At 36.6% G+C, this 26,367-nt stretch overlaps 1 protein-coding gene across 2 annotated transcripts in view; it reads left to right on the plus strand.

Moving 5' to 3' along the window:
• The window catches only part of LOC140598421 (uncharacterized), a 107,016-nt gene that overhangs the window by 41,071 nt on the left and 39,578 nt on the right, over positions 1 to 26,367 (plus strand). Inside the window, exons 4-5 of one of the 2 annotated variants that reach the window (XM_072754957.1) lie at positions 4,857 to 4,944; positions 7,202 to 10,230. In XM_072754957.1, coding sequence (XP_072611058.1) covers positions 4,857 to 4,944; positions 7,202 to 7,377 — 264 coding nt within the window. In that variant the 3' untranslated portion in view covers positions 7,378 to 10,230. Of the gene's footprint in view, positions 1 to 4,856; positions 4,945 to 7,201; positions 10,231 to 26,367 lie in introns of those variants that run through there. The other variant, XM_072754958.1, reaches the window with a different exon arrangement.

The raw sequence follows: 26,367 nt of genomic DNA on the forward strand, positions 1-26,367 counted from the left end.
CACACAAACTGGAAAAAAACTCCACATACACATGGAGATTAAACAACATGATAATAAACAACCAATCGGTCAATTAAGCAATCAAAGATGAAATAAAAAAAATACATAGAGACAAATGAAAACACAATGGTATAAAATCTCTGGGACATGGTGAAAGCAATTCTAAGAGGGAAGTATATAGCAATTCAGGCCTATCTCAAAAAGCAAAAAATTCAAATAAACAGTCTAACTTTATGCTTGAAGGAACTAGCAAAATAAGAAGAAAGCACAGGGTGAGTAGATAAAAGGAATAAAGATCTGAGCAGAAATAAATGACATAGATATTAAAAGAAGAATAAGAGAAAAAGGAAAAAAAATCAATGAAACCAAGAGCTGAGTCTTTGAAAAGTGAATCAAAATTGACAAATCCTTAGCCAGATTCATCAAGAAAAAAGTAGAGATAAGAACCAAATAAGTAAAATCAGAAATGAGAGAGAATTAACAACTGATACCACAAAAATACAAAGGATTATAAGAGAGTACAGTGAAAAGTAATATGCCAACAAACCAGGCAACCTGGAAGAAATGGGCAAATTCATGAAACATGCAATCTTCCAAAACCAAATGAGGGAGAAATAGATAATCTGAGTAGGCCTATTATAAATAACCAAATTGAACTGGTAATTTAAAAAACTACCAAAAAATTAAAGTCCAGGACCAGAGGGATTCACAAGTCATTTAAAGAAGAGTTGAGGTACCTGGATGGATCAGTTGGTTAAGGATCTGACTCTTGATTTTGGCTCAGGTCATGATTTAGGTTCATGAGATTGAGTCATATCAGGCTCCATGCTCTAGGATGCTCCAACATGGAACTTGCTTAAGATTCTCTCTTTCCTTCTTCCTCTGCCCCTCCCCCCCCTGCTTTCTCTCTCTCCCTCTTAAAAAAAAAGGTAGTTAATACCTATTTTTCTCAAACTGTTCAAAAAACTTTAAGGGGAAGGAAAACCTCTAAGTACATTCTATAAGGCCAGCATTACCCTGATACCAAAAGCAGACAAAGACACCACAAAAAAAGAAAATTATAGACCATTATCTCTGATGAATATAGATACAAAAGTTCTCAACAAAATATTAGCAAACTTCATACAACAATACATTATAAAGGATCATTTACCAAAGTCAAGTGGGATTTATTCCTAGGATGCAAGAATGATTCAATTATTCACAAATCAAGCAAGGTCATGTACCACATCAACAAAACAAATGATAAAAATTGTGATTATCTCAATAGATACAGAAAAAGCATTTGGCAAAATTCAGTGTTTATGATAAAAAATCTCAACAACATGGGGTTATAGGGGACGTGTCTCAACACAGTAAAGGTCACATATGAAACATCATCCTCCATGGTGAAAAACTGAGAACTTTTCCTTTAGAGTCAGAACAAGATAAAGATGCCCATTCTTACTACTTTTATCCAACGTAGTAGTAGAAGTCCTACTCATAGCAGTCAGACAAGAAAAATGAATAAGAGGCATCCAAATTGATAAACTGTCACCAATCACAGGTGACATGATACTCTACATGGAAAATCCTGATGATTCCACCAAAAAACTATTAGACTATTAGACGTAATAAATTCAGTAAAGTGGCAGGATACAAAATTAATACCCAGAAATCAGTAGCATTTCTATACACTAACCATAAAGTTGTAGAAAGAGAAATTTTAAAAATTTACACCATTTACAATTGCATCAAAAGAATAAAATCCCTAGGAATAAACTTAATGAAAGAGGGAAAAGAACTGTGCTTTGGAAACCATAAAGCACTGATGAAAGAGATTGAAGATGACACAAACAAATGGAAAGATATTCCATGCTCATGGATTAGAATAATTAACAATGTCAGAATGTCTGTATTATCCAAAGCTGTCTACAGATTCGATACAATCTCTATGAAAATACCAACATTTTTTGTAAAATAAGAAAAAATTATACTGATATTTGTATGGAACCACAAAAGACCCCAAATGACCAAAGCAATCCTGAGAAAGAACAAAGCTGAAGATAACAGAATTCCAGATTTCAAGACATATTATGAAGCTGTAGTAATCAAAACTGCATGGTACTTGCACAAAAATAGACACATATATCAATGGAATAAGCTAGAAACTTCACATTTATATGGTCAACTAGTCTATGACAAAGGAGGCAAGAATATACAATGGGATAGTGTTAGTCTTTTCAATAAATGGTGCTAGGGGGATCCCTGGGTGGCGCAGTGGTTTGGCGCTTGCCTTTGGCCCAGGGCGCGATCCTGGAGACCCGGGATCGAATCCCACATCAGGCTCCCGGTGCATGGAGCCTGCTTCTCCCTCTGCCTATGTCTCTGCCTCTCTCTCTCTCTCTCTGTGACTATCATAAATAAATAAAAATTAAAAAAAAATAAATGGTGCTAGGAACACTGAACAGCTACCTGTAAAAGAACGAACCTGGACTACTTTCTAACACCACAGACAGGAACAAACCAAAATTGATCAAAGGCCTAAATGTGAGTCTGGAAGCCATTAAAACCCTGGAAGAGAGCACAGGCAGTGATTTCTCTGACATCAGCCATAGCAACATTTTTCTAGGTATGTCTCCTAAGGAAAGGGAAGCAAAAGCAAAAAATGAACTATTGGGATTACATCAAAATAAAAAGCCTTGGGCAGCCAGGGAGGCTCAACAGTTTAGCGCTGCCTTCAGCCCAGGGTGTGATCCTGGAGACCCGGAATCGAATCCCATGTTGGGCTCTCAGCATGGAGCCTGCTTCTCCCTCTGCCTTGTGTCTCTGCCTCTCTCTCTCTCTCTGTGTGTCTCTTATGAATAAGTAAATAAAATCTTTGAAAAAAAATAAAAATAAAAAGCCTTTGTATAGCAAAGGAGACCATCAACAAATTAAAAGACAACCTACTGAATGGAAGATTTTAGCGAATGATATATCCAATAAGGGTTAATAACCAAAATATATAAAGAACTCATACAATTCAACACCAGTAAGACCAAACAATCTGTTTAAAAAAAACTGTTTGAAAAATATTCGGATCAGAGGCTCTGAATATATATTTTCTAAAGAAGACATATAGATGGCCAAGAGACACATGAAAAGATGTTTAACACCACTAATCATCACAAAAATCAAATCAAGACCACAGTGAGCTAGCTATCTGCTTATACCTGTTAGAATGGCTAAAATCCAGAAGACAAGAAACAAGTGTTAGAAAGCATGTGGAGCAAAAGGAAACCTTGTGCACTGTTGATAGGAATTTAAATTGGTACAGCCAATGTAGAAAACAGTATGAAGTTTACTCAAAACGTTAAAAATAGAAATACCATATGATCCAATAATTCCATTTTTGAGTATTCACCAAGGCAAAATGAAAACACTGATTTGAAAAGATAAATGTGTCCCTATGTTTATTGCATCATTTCTTACAATAGCCAAGACATGGAAGCAACCTAAGTGTTTATCAGTGGATGAATGGTTAAGGGGAATGTGGTAAATATACATAATGGAATATTACACAGCCCCCAAAAGGACAAAATTGTGCCATTTGAGACAACATGGAAACATTAGAGGGTATTATGCTGAGTAAAATAAGTCAGACAAATACCATATGATTGCACTCATATATGGAATCTAAAAAAATGGAATAAACAAAAAGCAGAATCAAACCTATAAATACAGAGAACAAACAAATGGTTGCCAGAGGGATGGGGGGAGGTGTGTTGGGCAAAATGGGTGAAGGGGAGACGGAGACACAGGCCTTCAGTTATGGCATGAATAAGTCATGGGACTAAAAAGCAGAGCATAAGGAGTATAGTCAGCAATAATAGGGATGTAACGTGATATGTGGTAGTTATACTTGTGGTGAGTACAGTATAACATATAACTTGTCAAATTACTAAATTGTACACCTAAAACTAACATAATATTGTGTGTCAACTATGCTCAAATTTAAAAATAAAGATAAGTAAGTAAATAAGTAAATAAGTAAATAAGTAAATAAATAAATAAATAACGTGCCATTTGTTTTGCTAACTAGAGAAAAACCATTGACTTTGCCAAAAATATGTAATGCTTAGGTGTTTCAAAAATCCAGGGAAACATAGCTTCCAACTTCAAGCTGAAGAAAATTTTCTTCATAGTTTTTTCAGCCATTATGCAACTGGGAAAGGCAAGCAGAGAATGCTTTCTTTGTCTCATACTAGAATAATATAGAAAGCCACAGACCTTAGGCAAATTACTCCTGTTTGTTGAGAAGTCTGCATTGAATTAAGAATTGATAGAGTGAGCAGCACCATTCTCAAAGCAAGAGTGATTTTGAAAATTATTCCTCGTGAAAACGTTACATGAAAGAAAAATTCGAGTTTTATTTTTTGTTAAAGTAAAATTTTGCTGACTTTCTATCGGAAGGATGTAAGAAGCAGGGCAGCAACTTCTCCATTGAATAGTCTTTCAACAGTGGTGCCTTTATAACAATATTTAAAGGTTGATATGTTGACATGACTGTTAAGACTATTATAAAAACATTTCCGAGAACAGAGCATGAAAGCAAGAGTGACAGACTTACATAGAGGAAAATGAAGTGTAGTCCTTTGGTAGAAGCTCATTTCTGCATTAGCCTCAACAGGCTTGCTTCATTGTTAGAATACAGTTAGGCTTCTGCTTTCCTTGTACTTTTACATCACGGCTTCAATGTTCTTTATAAATATACACACTAGAACAAAAGTACCTTTAAGAATCTTACAAAATAAATGTTATCTGTCTCAGCTGCCTGGATAATGGGACATCCAAATCCAATAATTTTTCATGGATTCTTCTTTCTTATCTCTCAGGATCGTGTAAGAACTGGCTTCTGGTTTGGGTCTACCCTACTCACCACTGAGATGCTAATGTGCAAGCTCTATGAACATTTATTTTCAGGTGGGTAACTTCACTGGCTCTTCTGTGCCAAGCTTGGCCATCAGCACCTTCACTGTGTGATGTAAAGGTACTTAGTGGTTTTGTCTCAGATCCACGCTGCCACTCCATTCAGAAGTCTGGCAATTTCAAGGGTGCTGCCCTGGATAGGGCATTGAACTCTGCTTCTTAAGGAAACTGTTTCCTATTCATCCTTTTAAATTCAAGGAATCCAGGTCTCTCCTGGTGTAAGACTAGATCTCCCTCTGACCTCAAATCCCAACATCCCCCACCATCCACAAATGGGACAATTTACTTTATTCCCATTGTAGCCCTGAAAGCCACAAACTATTAACACTTCCCTGGTCAAGAGAACCCAGCATTTAGAAAAGAGAGGCCAGGTATTATTTCTATTTGAGGAAATGACCTTTTCATTCTTTTGCTAATGAATCCATTTAGTGGTGGGAGAAATTCATTAAAATTTGTTTATTTGTTTGTTACTACTTATCAATGACTGTAGATTTTCACAGACATAACAATATGGTAATGCCAGTTGTTGTTGCAATTCTGGATGCGGTATCTTCACCAAAACACCAAATAAACATAGCCCCCATCCTGGTATATAGCTATTCATCAAGTAAATGTTTTTTTGACATCTCTATCAGCTAAATAACAAGATGCAATTTGCTTTCAAGTGTTACGGATAGCAGAATACTGATCTGCCTTCTATCTATGTCAACTCACTTCATCTCTGTTATAATGTGGTTCAGAAGGAATTTCATCATCTTGATATTCTAAAGCCCATTACGCTACTGCATTGCTTTAGTGAAATTATACTAATGGACCTAGTGAGCAGGAACTATCAAGTACCTACCATGACTTCCTAAAATACGCATGTTCCAGAGGGTAAGAGATTTCAAGGATTTGTCACTAAGTGAAGTTTCTTTTTTTTTTTTTTTAATTTTTATTTATTTATGATAGTCACAGAGAGAGAGAGAGAGAGAGAGAGAGGCAGAGACACAGGCAGAGGGAGAAGCAGGCTCCATGCACCGGGAGCCCGACGTGGGATTCGATCCTGGGTCTTCAGGATCGTGCCCTGGGCCAAAGGCAGGCGCCAAACCGCTGCGCCACCCAGGGATCCCCACTAAGTGAAGTTTCTATGTATCCAGACATCTTAGGTATATTGGGTATCTCCCTTCTAAATTGAGAAATAAGTTTCTGCATCTTGCATGGCCCACCACAAAGAATGAGCATAGCATTTTGTGAGTTTCTTTGGGTCCAGGAAGCTGTATATATAACTATGGGGATACTGGTTCTACCATTTGTTGGAAGACCTGTGAGGCTTTTGGAGCTAGAAATGCAAAAAAGGCTAAAAGCTCTTTGGCAAGTCTATGCTGCTTACGCTAATGGCCTATTAGATCCAATGGTGTTAATCATTTGTTTCAGAGATACCATACAGAGCTTCTGGAAAGCTCACAGTGTAGGCCATTAGGTGTTTGGAAACTTTCTGACAGCTATTATCCACTTGAAAACCACCTTTTAGCTTGCGGTTTGGCCTGGCAAAAACTGAACATTCAACCTTTGAATATGAGTAATATATGACCCAAACTGCTAATTATGAACTGGGTGTTATATAATTGTTTACACCATAGATTTAGACATGTCACACCATTCCAGTATAAAATGAAAATGGTATAAATGAGACTGGGCCTAGGAGAATCAAAAGACAAAATTAAATCACATGAACAAGTGGCTGAGTCCCATGGCAACTGCTCTTACTGCTTTCTTGCATTTTCCACAGACTACACCTATAGTCTCATGAGGGAATTCTCTATGACCAACTGATGGAAGAGGAAAAAGAATGGGCCTGGCTTATGAATGAATAGCATGTGGGCATTAAACAGAAATGGATAGCTGTAATGTATTACAGCCTCACTTAGGGGCAGCACTGAAAGACAATGATGAGAGAAAATTTTCTCAGTGGGCAGAATTTTGGACAGTCATCTGGTTATCCACTTAAAGTAGAAGGATAGTCTGAAGAATTAACTTACATAAACTGTATAAGCCAGCAGTTAAGGCTTTGGAAAGGAAAAATAGGAAGATTGATGGCAAGGTCTGGGGGAGAGGTATGTAGGTAGGCCTCCCAGGATGGGCACAAGGTGGAAAGATAGGTGTGTTCCATGTAGATGCCCATTAGAGGGTATCCCAATAGTGAAGAAAAGCTTTCAATAATCAAATGGCTAAGATTATTCCTCCTAAGAATGTCAACCTTTTCTCCTAGCCATTCACATGATTGGTCAGTGGAGGCATATCAAGTGGGCCTGCAATGGAGGCTGTGCATGGACTCTCCAACATGGTACACTCTCATCAAGCCTAATTCATCTACCCTATCACTGTGGGTGCAATCTGCCTATAGCAGAGGCATTGCTGAACTCTCAATATGAAACCAAATCATGATATTCAGGTCAGTATCCTGGAGCCATGGAATGGCATTTGAAGGCTCACTTCTGGCACCATCAGGAGATAAATCCTACAAGGACAGTGCCAATATAAGGAACCATCTACCCTAGTACTGTAAACCACTTATGCAGAGTCCAAGGGCTGGAAGTGAGAATGGACTTTCCAACTTTTATACCAAATATGTATATGGGGAACTTTTTTTTTCCTATCCATGCAAATTTGGTCTCAGTAAATGTATATTACTGGAGTATGGAATTTATGGTACTAGAGTATGGAATCCATCCATTGGAGAATTCATTAAGAGTTCCATTGCATTAGAAACAGAAACTGCCCAGTGGCAGTTTTAGGCTAACGAAGCAATAGACAGAGAAGAGGTTATTGTACTGGGTGGGACAATGATCTTGATTACCCAGGGGAAATGAGTTACTGCTGTGTGGAACACAAGTGGGGCTCTTAGCTACTTAGGACTCTATTACTCCATGACTCTTGGCAATAAAAAACCCTGGTAACACAATAAAGATAGGGCCATCAAAGGACTCATCTCCTACAAGACTAAAGATTTGACTCAGGCAACCAGGTTGAGAAACTATTCAACTAATATGCTTTGAGAGAACAAGGAAAATATGGAATGAGAATTGGAAGAAAGTCACTATAGTGACAACTTAAGCCTACTATCCAGCTACCGAAGCAGAGATCATAGCAGCTTTGTCTTATGACAAGTGCTTCTTTTCCCCATGTCTCCTCCCACTCCTTTTATGAAGAACACTACTAGTGACTACCATTTTAGATTGCAAGTGGTGATATGACCAAACTGTGATGATGTGGTAGCTGATTGGGAACACAAATTTTTCACCTAGGCAAAGAATGAGCATGGATGCTGAGAGGCAAAAGAGTGAAGTGTGCTTGTTCCTTTCTGCTGCAACTCTGGCTCCATTCTCCATTCTTCCTATTATTCTCTGTGCAGTTCTTCATCAATGGATTTCTTTGCCTCCTGGTTGGGTTCAGCCAATGTGGGACAGAGGAGAGTGACGTTGTGCCTCCTTCCCTTCACAGGGCTGCAGGTTTTCTGTATCAATTTCCCTGAATTTCAGTTGGCATTCTCCACAAAATTACTTTCTCTGAGCTTGGATAGCTACTCCCATCAGGTTTAGACTGTAATGGTTTCCCTCTTTTAGTAGCTCATGGGTACTGAACTATTTCTGGTTTGTTTCCTAAGACCTACTTATGGCAAAGTTTCTTTAAAAAATTCTCCTCAAATACCTGGTCTAAGTGTGGTCTGATTCATATATAACACTTCATTTAATCTTTACAACTATTCTGTAATATAAATTGGGTAGATCCTGTTGCTTCCATGTTTGGAATATTCTAGTGGCTTTTCATTATACTTGAAATAAAACCCAAATAGCATGGTTCACAAAGCCATACTTGATCTGGTTTCTACCTACCTTCTCCAAGTGATCTTTTATCTTAACCTCGAATCACCACCCATTGTACTCAGCCACTTTAAGACCCCTCACTAACCTGTCTCCTGAGATCTCATCCCAAAGATCTGTCTGCCTATAATTCAAATTTCAGTTTAAATGTCACCACTTCAGTCTCTCCTTAGTCCTTCCCATTCAATAAAAGTAGTAATCTAAATACAATCACATCATCCTATATTAACTCTTCTTATAGAACTTATCAGTTACTGATAAGGTCTCACAATTATTAGTGGCAAAATCAGCATCTGTGACTTCTGAGATCCATATACCATTCACCCTCTGGTTTACTGAATTTTAATGGGGGCACCTGGCTGGCTTAGTCAATAAAGCATGTGACTTGATCTCAGGGGTTGTGAGTTTGAGCCCCCTGTTAGATATAGAGATTACTTAAAAACAAAATCTTAAAAAAACAAACAAACTAATAAACTGTTGTGGGAGATAAAATGGCATAAGGGAGGGGGACATTCAAGTACACCTTGAATTTATGTCAGACCCAAAACTCCTGGAAAAATAATGCTGGGTCTCTTATCTTCTTAATCATTTCCAGTTTGGAAATTAATTATTTCCTGATATTACATTACCATTTCCCAAAAAACATTCCGCTGAACAATTCAGTAAGATGTTGGAAGAGTTTCATGATTTAGTGGCCAAAATAACTTTGTTAAAGGCTGAATTAAGCATGTTTCTTCGCTGTAGGAATTCCAAGAGCATTTAATATGTACTTTGTGAGTTTCCAGGAGGCAGATGTACTATGTATTGTTACCTAAACTGATTAGGATAGAAAATACTTTTTTTTTGAGAATTCTATCAACATCTCATAGAACATGTATTTCCTGGAGCATAGTGAATAAATAATTAAGTCTTTAGCAATAGGCATCATGTTAACAGAGTAACTTTATTATAGTGATAAATATATTAACAGATTATTTTCTGTGTGGGAAAGGAAGAGTAAGTGCATTTGTATTGGCATCTTCTGAATATGTTCTAATGTATGGCTTATTCAGTTTTGTGAAAGTCTTATTCTTTTTTTCAAGTATAAGTCTGCCAATTTTTTGTTTCTCTGGTCAAACCACATATTATTTCTGACAGTCTGACTCTTCCGGTAGAAGTGTTGAAACAATTTAAGCCTATTATAATGTTTTCTGTCCAGTCCAGACAATTTTAAAGGAATCTGATAGTCGTCACTTCTCCTACAGTGCACTGCTATAGTGTGTAGCCTGTTCTGCTATAATAAGAGTATAAAAATTGAGTAATACAGATGTTTCTACGAGAGAAAGGAACTTAGCACTAGGATGTATGAGAGCAGCAATAATAAAGTTACCTTTCCCACAGAAAATTTAATAATAAAGTGTTTTCCAAACTATAAAAAGACTTTATTAAATGCTAAAATAAGTTGGCTTATTGAAACTGACAGAAAGAGACTTAGCAACATCCTCCTTGCTTTTTCATTAATCTAGTTGGCATCTGCTCAGCTTCCTGTTACCTCTAGCTTTGCCTTGCTCTTGTGCTTGCGCTTGCAATACAGATTACAATCACTACAAACTCTAAACAAAAGAATAAAAAAAATACATGGATAAAGAACAGGTGAGGAAGTAAGTAGTGTGATATTTGCATAATTCTTTGTATTTGAACCCATTGCCATCCAGAGGTCCCTGTTGCCTTCAGTACTTAAGAAAGACTGCCTGCCTTGAGAACACTTACTGTGATAAGCTCTGAGTAATGTATAGAACTGGATCATTATATTGTACACCTGAAACTAACATAAAAACTCTATTTAATTATACTTCAATTAAAGAAACATTTTTAAAAGCCTTCCTTGGGATCCCTGGGTGGCGCAGCGGTTTAGTGCCTGCCTTTGGCCCAGGGAGCGATCCTGGAGACCCGGGATCGAATCCCACGTCGGGCTCCCGGTGCATGGAGCCTGCTTCTCCCTCTGCTTGTGTCTCTGCCTCTCTCTCTCTCTCTCTCTCTCTCTCTCTGTGTGTGACTATCATAAATAAAAAACAAAATAAAAGCCTTCCTTGAGAATGTCCAAAGCACTCCCCAAGATTTCTGCAAGTTCTCAGGGCCTCTGCTGTTTCTATATGCTCTGCACCACAACAACCCAAATGTAAAATTTCATCCTTTTGTCAATCTATACTACCTTCCTCCATGTATACCCACATCATTCATGAGGATAGCAGATTTTACTGCCAAAATGCAGGAGAGAAGATTCACATAATCTTTGAAGAACCATGCAATGTAAACTATGTATTAGGCCTGCTTTCTTTCTTTCTTTCTTTCTTTCTTTCTTTCTTTCTTTCTTTCTTTCTCATCTATCTACCTATCATCTATCTATTTCATCTAAAAACCTTCTACTTCTGGAAATGGCAGAACAATTCATTTGGATCAACCTACCCACGGGAAAAAACTAGGTTATCTGAACAAAATCTTAAAAATAATAGCAGCTTATAGGCATCAGAGAACTAAAATAGCAGTGAAGTGTCCGCCTCAGTGCCCGTCACCCATTCCCCTCCACCTTGACAGGATGAGCACTGGGTGTTTCTCTGTATGTTGGTAAATTGAACACCAATAAAAATAAAAAAAAAATAAAATAGCAGTGAAGAAGTAAAATACTATGTAGAGATTCTACTAGGGAGATTTACCGATTCCTTAAAAGGCAACTGAAAAGCAAAGATTCTGAACAGCAGTTTTGGCACCATTACAAAGTTAAGGAGGTCAAAATTAAATCTAGCTCGTGCTAAATGATGGAAGGGGACATTAGTGAAACTCATACTTTTTTGATGAGATTCAGTTAGAATATACTCAATTGTTTTGCAATTAAGAAATTAACTTTGAAATTACTTATGGTGCAGAGAAGGAATCACAATTGAAACTAGAAAGTAATTTGACTGAATGGCAATGAAAAAATTATGTATGAAAACTTGTGAGATACCTAAACCTAAGACCTAAAACTATAAAACTCCTAGAAGCAATCATAGCAGAAAAGCTTTATAACATGGGTTTTGGCAATGATTTCTTAGCCGCAACACTAAAAGCACAGGTGACAAAAGCAAAAGCAGACTACATCAAATTGAAAAGCTACTGCACAGCAAAAGGAACAATCAGCAGATTGAAAGGCAGCCTGTGGAATGGGAGAAAGTATTTTCAAACCATATATCTGATGAAGAGTTAATACTGAGAATATGTAAAGAACTCCTAAACTCTACGACAAAAAAAACAGATAACCTGATTTAAAAATGAATATAAGACTTGAATGGACATTTCCCCAAAGAAGATACACAAATTAAAAAAACAAACAAACAACCCCAAAAGTAGTAAGTGCTGCTGAGGATGAAGAAAGATTGGAAACCCTGTTCATGGGAAGCCTGGGTGGCTCAGCGGTTGGGTGTCTGCCTTTGGCTCAGGGCGTGATCCTGGAGTTCCAAGATTGGGTCCCACATTGGGCTCCCACAGGGAACCTGCTTCTCCTTCTGCCTGTGTCTCTGCCTCTCTCTGTGTGTCTCTCATGAATAAATAAATAAAATCATTTTTAAAAAAGGGAGCCAAGTGCAGTGATGATGGAATTGAAATATGGTATAGTATGGAGGTTCCTGAAAAAATAGAATTATCACATGATCTAGCACTCTTACTTCTAGATGTATATATAAAAGAATTAAAAAACAAGATCTTGAGATAATTTCATGCCCAAGTTCATTGCAGCATTGTTTACAATAGCCTAGAGGTAGAAGCAACTTAAATGGCTATCAACAGATGAATGGATAAAGAAAATGTGGTACATCCATATGCTGAAATATTATGCAGCCTTAAAAAAGAAGGAAATCCTGTCACACATTGCAATATGCATGGACCTTGAGGACATTTTGCTAAGTAAAATACACCAGTCACAAAAAGTCAAATGTTGTATGATCCTACTTTATGCTATCTAAAGTAGTCAAATTCATAAAAACAGAAAGTGGTTATCATTTTGCAATATATACATATATCAAATCATTATATTGTATGCCTTTAATTTATACAGTGTTATATGCTGATTATATATCAATAGAACTGGGGAGAAAAGAAAATTTACTCTTAAAAAAAAAAGAATATGGTTGCCAGAGGCAAGAGGAGAAAAAGCTGAGTTGTTGTTCAATAGGTATAGATTTTTACTTTTGCAAGATGAAAAAGTTCTAGAAATCTGTTGCACAAAAATATGCATATAACTAATGCTACTCTGCTGTACACTTAAACATGGTTAGCATGGTAAATTCAATGTTGTGTGCTTTTTACCATAACTGAAAAAAATCCTGTGGGATGCAGCTAAAGCTTTGTTTTAAATAGAAATGTACAGGGATCCCTGGGTGGCGCAGTGGTTTGGCGCCTGCCTTTGGCCCAGGGCGCGATCCTGGAGATCCGGGATCGAATCCCACATCAGGCTTCCGGTGTATGGAGCCTGCTTCTCCCTCTGCCTGTGTCTCTGCCTCTCTCTCTCTCTGTGACTATCATAAATTAAAAAAAAAAAAAATAGAAATGTACATTAAAAAATAGAAATGTACAGCATAAAATGCATACATTAAAAAAGAATAAAGGCTGTAAAAACCTAGGCATCCATCTCAAGAAATTAGAAAAGGGACAGTAAAAACAAAACAAAAACAATAACAAACATAAAACCCCAAGTAAAAGAAAATAGTGGTAAGAGCATGAATTAATGAAATTATTTAGAAAACCATTAAGAAGTGTCACAAAGACCAACATTTTGGAAAAAACTAATAAACTTGATAACCCCCTAGACAGACGGGTTAAAAAGATAGTATGGGGCGCCTGGGTGGCTCAGTCAGTTAGGCAACTGCTTTCGGTTTGGGTCATGATCATAGGGTTCCTGGATTAAGCCCCACATCAGGCTTCCTGATCTGCAGAAGTCTGCTTCTCCCTCTCCCTTTGCCATTCCCCCCAGCTGGTGCTCTCTCTCAATCTCTTTCTCTCTCTCTCAAATAAGTGAATAAAATCTTTAAAAAAAAGATAACATAAAGGGACCCCTGGGTGGCTCAGTGGTTGAGCATCTGCCTTTGGTATGTGTATCCCTTTGAATTACTGTTTCTGTATTCTTTGGGTAAATACCCAGTAGTGCAATTGCTGGATCATAGGTTAGTTCTATTTTTAACTTTCTGAGGGACCTCTATATCATTTTCCAGACTGGCTACACTAGTTTGCATTTTCACCAACAGTGCAAGAGAGTTCCTTTTTCTCCACATCCTCTCCAATACCTGTTGTTTCTTGTGTTGTTGATTTTAGCCATTCTGACAGGTATGACGTGATATCTCACTGAAATTTTGATTTGCATTTCCCTGATGGTAAGTGATGGTGAACATCACTTTATGTGTCTGTTTGCCATCTATATGTCTTCTTTGGAAAAATGTCTGTTCATGTCTTTGGCCCATTTTTAAGTTGGATTATTTATTTTTTGGATATTGATTATTGATTTGTATACCTTTATTATATATTTTGGATACTAACCCTTTATCAGATATGTCATTTTCAAATATCTTCTCCCATCCTTAAGGTTGGTTTTTATTTTGTTGATTATTTCCTTCACAGTGCAGCTTTTTATTTTAATGTAGTCCAATAGTTTATTTTTGCTTTTGTTTTCCTTGTCTCAGGAAACATATCTGGGAAAAATCTGCTTTGGCTGATATAAAAAAAATACCGTTTGTGTCCTCTTCTAAGATTTTCATAGTTTCAAGTCTCACATTTAGGTCTTTCTTCCATTTTGAATTTATTTTTCTGTTTGGTGTAAGAAAGTAGTCCAGTTTCATTCTTTTCCATGTTGTTGTCCAGTTTTCCTATAGCACTATTTGTTGAAGAGACTTTTTCCCATTGGATATTCTTTCCTGTTTTGTCAAAAATTAGTTGACCATAGAATTATGGGTTTATTTTTGGGTTCTCTATTGTGCCATTGCACTATTTTTGTGCCAGTAGCATACTGTTTTGATTACTACAGCTTTGTAATATAATTTGAAGTCCAGAATTGTGATGCCTCCAGCTTTGCTTTTCTTTCTTAAGATTGTTTGGGCTATTCGGGATATTTTGTGGTCCCATACAAATTTTAGGATTGTTTGTTCTAGTTCTGTGAAAAATGCTACTGGTATTTTGATATTTTGATATGGACTGCATTAAATGTGTGGCTTGTTTTGGGTAGTATGCACATTTTAACAATATTTGTTTTTCCAGTCCATGAACATGAAATGTCTTTCCATTTCTTTAATTCTTTCATCAGTGTTTTATGGTTTTCAGAGTTCAGGTCTTTCACCTCTTTGGTTAGGTTTATTCCTAGGTATCTTATGGTTCTTGGTAAAATTGTAAATGGGATTGATTCCTTGATTTCTCTTTCTGCTGTTTCATTATTGGTGTATAGAAATGCAATAGATTTCTATACATTGATTTTGTATATCATGTGAGTTTACTGAATTCAGGTATCAGTTCTAATAGTTTTTTTGGTGGAGTCTTTTGGATTTTCTATATATAGTATCATGTCATCTGCAAATAGTGAAAGTTTCACTTTTTTCCTTACTAATTTGGATGCCTTTTGTGTGATTGCTATGGCTAGGACTTCCAGTACTATATTGAATAAAAGTGGTGAGAATGAACATCTTGTCTTGTTCCTGATGTTAGGGGGAAAGATCTCAGTTTTTCCTGATTAAGGGTGATGTTTGCTGAGGGTTATTCATATATGGCCTTTATTATATTGAGGTATGTTCCCTCTAACCCTCCTTTGTGAAGGTTTTTGCAGTGAACAGATGTCAAAATTTATTAAATGCTTTTTCTGTGTTGATTGGAATGATCATAGGATTTTTATCTTTCATTTTGTTATTTGATCAATTTGTGAATATTGAATTGTCCTTGCAGCTCGTACACCACTTGATCATGGTGAATGATTGTTTTTAATGTATTGTTGAATGCAGTTTGCTAGTATTTTGTTGGTTTTTTGCATCTCTGTTAATCAAGGATATTGGCTTGTAGTTCTCTTTTTTAGTGGTGTCTTTACCTGGTTTTGGTATTAGGCTAATGCTGGCCTCATAGAATGAATTTAGACATTTTCCTTCTGTTTTATGGAATAATTTGAGAAGAATAGGTATTAACTCTTCCTTATATGTTTTGTAGAATTCACCTGTGAAGCCATCTGGTCCTAGACTTCTGTTTGTTGGGAGTTTTTAGATTACTGATTTAATTTTGTAACTAGTAATTGGTCTGTTCAAATTTTCTATTTCTTCCTGATTCAGTTTTAGGAGATTGTAGTTTCTAGAAATTTATCCTTTCCCCCCAATTTATTACCATATAATTTTTCTTCATATTCTCTTATAATCCTTTATATTTCTATGCTATTGATTGTACTTCTTTCATTTTTGATTTTATTTATTTAGGTCTTCTCTCTTTGCTTTGATGAGTCTGCCTAAAGGTTTTTTTGTTTTTTTTTTTTAATCAATTTTGTTTATCTTCTGAAAGAAACAGCACTCACTTTCATTGATCTTTTCTAAGTTTTTTGGTCTCCATTTCATTTATTTTAAGCTAGCTCTTCTGCCCCTCCCCATGTACCCCCTGCACTCTCAGCCCTGCAACTTATTTGTTGAAAATAAGTACTGGTCTGGTATGTTGTTAACAACCTGGATTTTGCTAATTGAATCCTTATGGTGTCTTTTATCAGTCCTCCACATCTATATTTCCTGTAAATTGAGAGTTAAAGCATTGATCAGTTTCTGTTGTTTAAGGCATCCAGTGTGTGGTATTTTGTTATAGCAACCCTAGGAAACTAATACAGTGGGTATATGAGTGCTATTTAAGATGTGGTAGGGGATTAGTGCTTTTAGCCTCAAGTTAAGTGTGTAAGACCAAAAGTGACTTAAAAATTAGGACTGGATATAAATAGTTCCAGGGTTGTTTCAGTGTCTTGATGATGTCATCAAGGACCCAGCCTCTTTTCCTGCTTTTTTTTTTTTTTTTTAACTGTCTGCAGTGTGATAGCAATGATTCTCTTCATGGTTATAAAATGGCAGCAGCGGGATCCCTGGGTGGCGCAGTGGTTTGGCGCTTGCCTTTGGCCCAGGGCGCGATCCTGGAGACCCGGGATCGAATCCCACATCAGGCTCCGGGTGCATGGAGCCTGCTTCTCCCTCTGCCTATGTCTTTGCCTCTCTCTCTCTCTCTGTGACTATCATAAATAAATAAAAATTTAAAAAAAAATGGCAGCAGTTACTCCAAGTGTTCTATCTTTATGTGACAAAGTGTGAAAGTAGGAAAGGATGGCATGGCTTTCTACCTAGGGGTATCTAAGCAAAGTCTCCCTTGGGGTTTCATTGGTCAGAACCAGGTCACCTGGCCATTCTCAGCTGCAAGGAAGGCTGAGAGAGTGAGTACAGTTTGTTTTTGACAACACACATTTCTAGGAAATGAAATAGCGCACACACATTGGTAAGTAGGAGAATAATGTCAATACAATGGGGAAGTTGTGATGATATAACAAAGGAGTAGTATTAATAACCTTCAGCAAGAAAGGTAAAAGTCTTTAGTGTATAGACAGGAGCTCTTTTAACTTTTTTAAAAATAAAATTGAAAATAAGCACCTGCACTGAGAGATCTCTCCCTAGAGAGGCATCCCTTATCCTCCAGCTTAATATAGTTCTAAGCCTGTGGCAGCTTCCACTTCTACCCCCATGTTATCAGCAGTCTCGCTGGCTCAGAACTCCACAGTGTTTTTCCATATTGTTTTTTTCTTTTTTAAAGTAACTTTTTATTGAAGTATAATATATAGAGAGAAAAATGCATGAACCGTAAGTGAACAGTCCATGCTGTTTTAATGCATTTTTATTGTATCTTGAGTAGCTCTAGCTAATGCTGAACACCCTGTTACTTCTAGGGTCTAATCTTACAAAAACCTAGGATTTCCAATAATGATGTTATAGCAGAAATAACTGAATCTGATATTTTTAGCCTCTGTCACAGAAAAGGGCTCCTCCAGCTGGAAGAAATGGAAGGCAATGATTTTTGGGTAGGAGACAGCAATATCTGTCCCATAGCACATATGAACATAATTAACTTTGCTGCTTCAGGTTTAATGTTTAACATGATGAGAACAATTTAGAAAAAAGTATAAATTACTACACTGAAATGCAGAGGCAATAAAAATTAATTGGTACTAGATTGTCTTTCAAGTGCAATTTGTATTGTGACTAATAGTTTTGTGTAAGAGGCTTGTGGAAGCTTTGTATTTCCTCCTTGACATCAGGTGGGTGTGTGAGAGAGGAATGAGTGGTTGGTCAACCAGGTTAGCAAAGCATTTTTGCCTGTAGGTGCAGATCTTTGAGCAGCCCCAGACTACAGAAGCTGCTTGGAAATGTGGACATGGGTAAACATTGGCCAATGGTAATGCATTCTAAGGCAATTTTTAGTTGGGACTGCTAATACCCAGACAGGCTACAAACTTACAGAAGTAGTTTTCCTTGCAAGAATCTACGACATATTGATGAACTGGTCAGCCTGGGAAACATGAATTACACAATTCCCTCCATTTGACCTGCCTACTGGGAGGAGGAGAGAAAGATGGTAAATTATCTTTCAAATAGCAAAATACCTTTCATATCTTCCTAACTAGGAGTCATCTAGATTCTTCTTAAATATCACCAATGACAGATTCTATAGAATCTTTAGTATGTAGTTAAGAGAATGGATTCTGGAGTCAGACTGTCTGGATTCAAATCTCAGTTATTCCACTCAATCAAATATCTGAACTTGGGCAAATTATTTAATATCCTGTCCCTCTGTTCCTTCATTCATAAAATGGTTGTAATAGTAATACACAACACGAGGTTATTGAGAAGATATCTCTCTCTCTCTCTCTCTCTCTCACCACGCAAATGTTAGGTTTATATTGTTATTACTATTAATTGTGATTATTATTATCAGAATAACCAAAGATCACTCTAATCAGAACACATGGTCTGGCCAGACAGTTTTGGTCTTTTTTGTGTGGCTAGGAAATTAAGATGGATATCAACATATTTGTGGGAAACATCTGTTACTTTTCTCACCCTTGTCTTTTCGTCCATTTACCCTTCTGGAAACTATCTTGCAACTTCTCTGTGGGGAGCCATATCTTCTCTACTCTCAGAGCAAGCCCTTCAAATGCTTTAACTGGAGTTAACTTCAGCTTCAGCTCCAGGGAAGGGCATGTAATTAGTGCTAGTCAATCAAAGCAGCACATTCCTGTGACCGGCTGGTTCAGGGTTGTGCATGCATGAAGCATTATCAGAGCCAGTGGGAGAAAAGTGTTTTGCCATGTCTACTGGGAATAGCACAGTCATTTTCTTTGTAGGATATGAACTTGGGGAGATGTAATTCTGGAACTGCTGGTAGTCATTTGGAAGCATATAATACCAAGAATAAAAAACAAGTGGCATATATTTGTTATTCTTTCTGGCCACTCAGTATCTTTGAACAATTTTCCTATGTTGAAGAATTCCCTAATTCACAAGACCAGCTTCCTCTGTAACAGCTGGATTCTTACCTTCCTAGTCTTTCTTGTCCCAGGATACATGTGCTCTTTAGCTCTGCAATTGGACCCACTGTTGCCAGACTTTTATTCAGAAGCCAGTGAGGCAAGAAAAAGGACTCCATTCTGAGAAGGCACTGGCAGCTTTATCCCATCTGTAGAAGCACCAATAGCAGTGATTCTAGCAAGAGTTCCCAGTGCTTGGGATTAGAACTGTTGGGTCCAGTTGTATTGGCATTGGTGTCTGCAGTGGGCTGAGTTTTAATATGATTTGGTGTTGTGTTTCAGACTACAAGTCTCCAAATCTGGTTCTCAAGTCTTTCTGATAATGCTATGAGCTAGCTAAAATCCCTTAATTAAATTAATTTTTCTGCTTAAACTAACCACAGTTGGTTTTTTGTTTGCAATTGAGGACTTTCAGTGACAGAATTAAAAATGAAGAAGAGCAAATTTAGGAGATGGAGAGAGACCAAGTCTTTATGACATCATATGGATTCTTGGATCAAGCTACAATTGGAAGCCAAAACTCTCCTTGATTTTTCAGTTGTATGAACCAATGAATTCTTCTTTACCTTAAGCCAATTTGGGATGTTTTTGAAATCCCAGCTGTTACAATATTGTACTTTTGTTTTTATGTCCCTTATCTTTGTATGTAATTGTCATAAAATTTAAAATAAATAATACTTCTTAAAAACCAGACCCATATAATTCTCATAGAGGCTGTTCATTACTGCGATCTAAAATTCTATTTACAGGGCCAACCAACTGTTTGCTCTTTAATACCAGTTGAAGCCAGATCAGAATTTGACACTGTTAACTTCCATTTTTCTTTACCTATTAATTCTTCAGTTGTTTTAGCTTTTAATTTTCTTTGTAAAATTAACTTATGGGAAGTGAAATAAAATGCATGATTTTTCTATCTGATATCTAAGTTCTATTAGCTTAAAAACAAACTTGACACTTATTATTCATGTTTAAACATTAAAAACTCACACAGCTGCACACACTTTCAAAATAATCTGCCGACATTGCATTGTAAAATCAAAAAGTACACATCCACTCAAATTGATGGTCTCCTCCCAGTGAAAGTGTTTCTAGAGTACAGAGTATAATTTGTTGAAATGTTTGACATCAAAGTTCTTTTTTTGTCGTTATAATTTCTGGCACATGCATTTTACACAAATGTTGGTCAAGGGATGCTGCTCCCCTCTTCCCAAAGTTATTACTTCTCAAATGTTTGTAAAACACAAATATACACTTTTAAAAAGCTTTTAGGGAACAGGCTTATGTGGGTCAATGAGTTTATTCCCTGGCATGTGATTTGGATTTTCATCAAACCAGTCAATCAAGATGAAACCAAAATGAAAATGTCAACTTATTTGAGTGGATACAACTGTGTTATTTAGGAAAACTTAAGAGCATGTGGACATAACATACTGACACAAACATAATATTAGATTTCTTTTTATTCTTTAGGTTTAAAAATATAGTTGATTCTTATGATGACAATAAGTAAAATATATGAACATTGTTAAACTTCAGGCTAACAACTTCAGGAAAATTCAAAAGGAAAAAATTATCCATAATGTCACCATCAGTTATAACTAATATTTTGGAACAGTGCCTTTAAATCTTTTAACTGGACATAGATTATTTTTAATATATTTTTTTATTTTTTCAGATAATTACCTCCACAAAATTTGGTATAATGCTTTTTTATTAACTTGATTACAAAATAATTTTAAAACACTGATTTTGCATCATTGATGATTTTGATACAATTACTGCGTTGCCTGACACTGTTACTTTGCTTTCCAATATGAGAATGTACAAAATTATAGAGTTCTAATCTTAATTTATAATCATTACAGACATAAAATAAGCCTTAGTTTTTATAGTCTTATTATGTATTTGGTATTGTCGGGTTTAAAATATAGAAATAATCTTATTTAATCCTCTAAATTTAATCCTGTAATTACCTTGAATGGCATATAAAAGGAGTATTATTAACTTAATTGAGGTGGAGCTGGGACCAAGGGAATAGGATTGAATGTGTACTATAGGAAGTCAGAAGACCTGACCAACCAAGTGAATCAATTCTGTGACTGATAATTATTTGTTGTGCTAATTTTGCTAGACTGATGCCTAGTTATTTAAATGCCAGTCTAGATATAGCTGTAAAGGTTTTTTTTTTTTTTTTTTAAGATATGACCATTTACCATCAGTAAATGTTGAAGTCAACATCAGTTGACTGTAAATAAATCAAATTATCCTCTGCTTATATATGAGTGGACCTTATCCAATTTGTTGAAGACCTTTGGAGCAAAGGCTGAGGCTTCCTGAAAGAGAAATTCTGCCTCAAGACTGCAACGTGGAAATTTTGTCTGAGTTTTAAACATTTTGACTCAAACCTACTGGCCTATCCTATAGATTTTGGATTCACCATTCCCTACAATCATATGAGCCAGTTTCTTAAATCTGTCTCTCTCTCTATACACACACACACACACACACACACACATACACACACGTTGTTTGTTCTGCCTTGTTTTTTAGTATATCAGACAAAATATAAAGTTGGCAACTTTAAACCAGTTACTCAACTTGGGAAATTTTTACTAGTTAACATAATTTAAAAATCAGGGGGCCACCACCTTAGATAATGCCTTCCAAGTCTAAAATTCTAAAGCTTTAAGATATTAGAGATTCACTAAGTTAGAGAGTCAGAAATCAAAACAATAAAAAGAACAAAAACATTATAAATACAAGAAGAGAAATTATTGGTTGATTTTTAACCATTTCAGATTCTTAATGTCTGTACATGGTAGAGGCCAATAAATGTGAACTCATAAAATGCAGCTTACCTGTTCTGCTGGTGAACATTGCAGCCTCAATTCTGGTAGAAGTTAACATTTAATGTAACCTTAGTTGAGCTTTCCAATTTCTTTCATCATAGGATAAAAGAAGAGATTATCTGAATTAGCTTCACTAATATCAATGTTTTACTTTAATCCAATGGAGCAAGGTCACCAGAAAGCCAAGCCCTATAAAAAGGAAAGAGGAGACATGTCCTTTTCCTTTTGAGTAAGCTTGATGTCCTCATATATGGACAGCACAAAAAGCTAAGAAAAGCTGGTTTTTCCCTAAATAACTAATCTTAAAAATCAGCCTTTGAAGCTCACTAAGTAGTAAAAACCAATCGGTAGTCTTTTGACAGATGACTCCTCAGTGGGTATTAAGGTCAAATTGTAACTATAGTGACTTACTTGGAAACAGATGATAGGTGTGCTTAAAGAATTGTGCAACAAGGATTCAAATTGGGGCTATTGTAGCTGCATTTGGGTAGATCACTTACTTGTCCACCATAACTCTTACGGATTATCCCTGTTCAGGAAGAATTCAAATTAACTCATTTAGATATAATATTCTTTAAGTAAATCATTAAAAGCTCCTCCCCTCATAATACATTAAGGAAAAGATTTATAAACTTTAAATAGAGTTTAAAATATTTTTCCAAACTTAAATATATCTGATTTTAACTACAGTGTTATATTTTGAGGATCTTCCAAATATTTCCCTCTAATTGCATTTGTGATGAATTCTTTGGTTTTGTTGATTTGATTCAATTCTATATAAAAGGCACTGATTATCAATATGATATGTATTGAAAAAATATAGTGATTTTTATTTAAAAGTGCCAAGTTTCATTTTCTCATCCATCAGGAAAACCCCATCTTCCTACACAGCTTCTGTTTTTGCATGTGCAACATAAATAGGTTTTGATTTTCTACTTTCTTTCTTTTTTAAAAATATGGACAATTGAAGATGGGTTTTTAATTCTTTCTTGTCCCCATTTCTTTACTCTGTCCAGGGTTTCCACTTATATTGTTGTTCACAAGCATTTAGACATATTTAGGTATGTCAGGTATTCACTACTGAGCAACAGAAATGGCTTTTCTTTCAACTGGGACTGTAGAGTCTGTGGCTTTGGCTAAATGATGTCTTTGTCTGAATCTTCCTTTTTAATGTTTAGGTTAGTTACATATTCATTAGCTCTGGCTAAGTTGCAGGGCATCTTTGACCAAGAACACTTTAGTAGAAGTTAACAAAGTTAGTGAGGGGTAACTAAGAGAAATGATAAAAAAAAATAAGAGAAATGATATCACAGTGAGTCACATGTTTAGTGCTTCAACTGCTGTGACATTCATGATGTAAATTCCCAGAATGGCTCAATTTTATCAGCATTTGAAAAAATAAAGGGATGTTTTAAGATGCACAGAAAATCTATCTTCAATCTGCTTTGTTTATGGCAAGAGGCTTTTGGGAAACAGACAAGACAAGCAAGTGCTGAAGCAATCAGCTATAAATAGTAGAGCCGATGTTTGTTTGAAGACAGTACGTTCTGTAAAGAACTGTGGATATTTGGATTCTTGCAGGGTTAACATAAAATTTGCAAGTGCAGATGAGAAAAAAAAGAAAAGAAAAGAAAACCCAAGAGAACATAGCACATCATACTGTTTTGTTTTTGTTCTAGTCACAAACAGAAAATTTGTATTTTGCCTCAATTGTCTGCTTTTACAGGACAGCTTCGCAAACTCCATTAATATCCATTCATTTGTGGAGCAGTGGAAAGTGTAAAGCCCTCTACCTCCAAGCTTATTGAGTATAACAAATTCCATTTATTTCTCCTATGAGCAGAAAAGGTGGTTTGGGTTAAGCATGATGAAAGGATTAGAAAGCAGGCATAGGTGCACATGCATTTTTCCCCCCTCAAGGCTGAGTGAGCTCACTAAAGAAGAGAAGGAGGTGACTGAGTACCATTGATGTTGTAATTTCTAGTCCTAGGTCCTGCCCTGGGACTTCCATAGATGTCACAGCATCTGAGACATTTGCCTACTCAGCATTCTGATCAGCGGTCAGCTTTCATAGACAGGACATAGTGTCCATTTCCATACCAGATCAGCAGCCACAGCCCTTGCATCCCTGCCCTGTGGAAGGGCACAGGTGAATACCTCCGAGCCCACAGGCCTAGTGTGATGCAGTGCTTGTGTCTGCTTCTGTAACCTTATTGAAGCCCTCGCATGTGGTCCAGTCTTAGGGTGGTATTCTGTTCAGGAAGCAGAGTTCTCACCCAAACATGTTTAAAAGGTATCTGATTTTAATTGCATATCTTGAAAAGCATTAAAATGCACACAACATATGGACTGTTTGGTATATTTTTTGGATCCTCATTCTTTCACATCTCATACTCTTTGACACTCCAGATTTTCACTTACTCACTTCAGTTTTCTCTCTTGCCAGGTCTTTCCCTTCCTCTTGCTTCTCAGGTTCTGCAGTAGTCTCCATTTTCCAATTCTGCATTCCCCAAAACTAGAAAGGAGTTTGGTGGAGATAGACTGACTTCAGAGGAAGTGGATAGAAATTGACCTGATACATTAGGAGTCAGTTGAGAATCTGAATATTCCCTTATGAATATTTGTTATCACATTTGGTTTATAATGCTAATTACTTCCCACTACAAGTTCTAGTGCTTGTGCTGCTTTCCCTGTGTTGTTTGATATTGATATGTTCTACCCATTTCCCACACTACCCTAGCTGCCCATCCATTGCTAAAGTATTTTTGGGTTGTGGTGGTTGTAAAGATTATGCCTTTTTTTTAGTTTTCTCATGTCTCTGAGTTCTTTCTATTTCACTTCATTCTCTTCTTGCTAATTTAGAATACCTCCTCAGAGTCAGGCCATGTATCCTCTGCCCCATCCTGCATTTCCTGACCCAGGAAAGGAACTAATAGATAAGAAGGAACAGAGCAGAAACTAGAGACAAAATAAGGGAAGATGTATTAATTTGGGTGCAAGGTGAGCCAGATGTAGATGCAGAGAGCAGGAGGTAAGGGTAGAGGGTTTGCCTCTGGGAAAGAAGATCCTTTTAAAATTTCATTACAGGCTCCTGGAATAGTTCAAAGAGAAGGGCTCTAAAAATGACTTGAAGAATGGAAGCATCATTGGAATACTCACACAGCCTTTCAAGGGGATAACTTTGAAGGTGACAAAACCAACTAAAGTTTTACATTATGCTGTGCTTAGGAAAGAATCACTCCCACGACTTCATAACCATGCCTCCTACATCCTGTGGTATTATCCTTAGCATCTCTGAAATATCTCTGAAATAAAGGTTGGCCATCATCATTAATCATGCAAATGTATCCACCTTTCTTTTCTTTCTTTCTTAAACAGAGTGCACCTGAAAGACTAGACAAGGGAGGAAGGCACTAATATACTTCCAAAATGTACATTGTTTAGTAACTATATGGGAAGCCCAAATGCTCTGTCATTTTGCTTTCTCATGTAGGCATTGAGAGCTATTTGTTGCCCTAATGAAAAAAATATGGAGATCCTCCAGCAAGAGTAAAGAGGTTAAAACAGGCAATAAAAGAGCTTTCAGAGAAGTTTCTCAGGAACCTGAATAAGCCCTCATCTCTTCAACTTTGCCTTTCACTGTTTCTGATACAGTAAATCTATTTCTTGTTCTCTACTTTCACATCTGGAGCAAATATCTTTCAGCTTCCCTTTAGCCACCCTACTCCTCCATTGTTTAAAGACCAGATCAAGTCCAAACTCTCCCAAGACTCTTTTTGTCCCCAGATCACATGAATATTTTTGTTTTCCAGTTTCCTATTGAAAAATTTTTGTTTTTGCATCGTTTAGAAATCACTAGTCCTGTAATGTTTCCATAGATGTTAGTTTTGTCTCTGTACCGTACAAGGCTTTCTGAAGACTAGAATTGTTATGCATCATTTTTATTTTCTACCCATCTAAGCATATGCAGTGAGTCTAATGAATCTTTGGTAGGTATTACTAAGTATAGTCAATGAATAAAACCCCAAAAAGTTAGTGGGGGGGGGGGCAAGGTGGTGGAGGAGTAGGGTCCTCAACTTACCTGGCCCCACAAACTTTCCTAGATGACTTTCAAAACATCCTGAACACC

The sequence above is a fragment of the Vulpes vulpes genome, chromosome 4 (assembly GCF_048418805.1).
Source record: "Vulpes vulpes isolate BD-2025 chromosome 4, VulVul3, whole genome shotgun sequence".
NCBI classification, from domain to species: Eukaryota; Metazoa; Chordata; class Mammalia; order Carnivora; family Canidae; genus Vulpes; species Vulpes vulpes.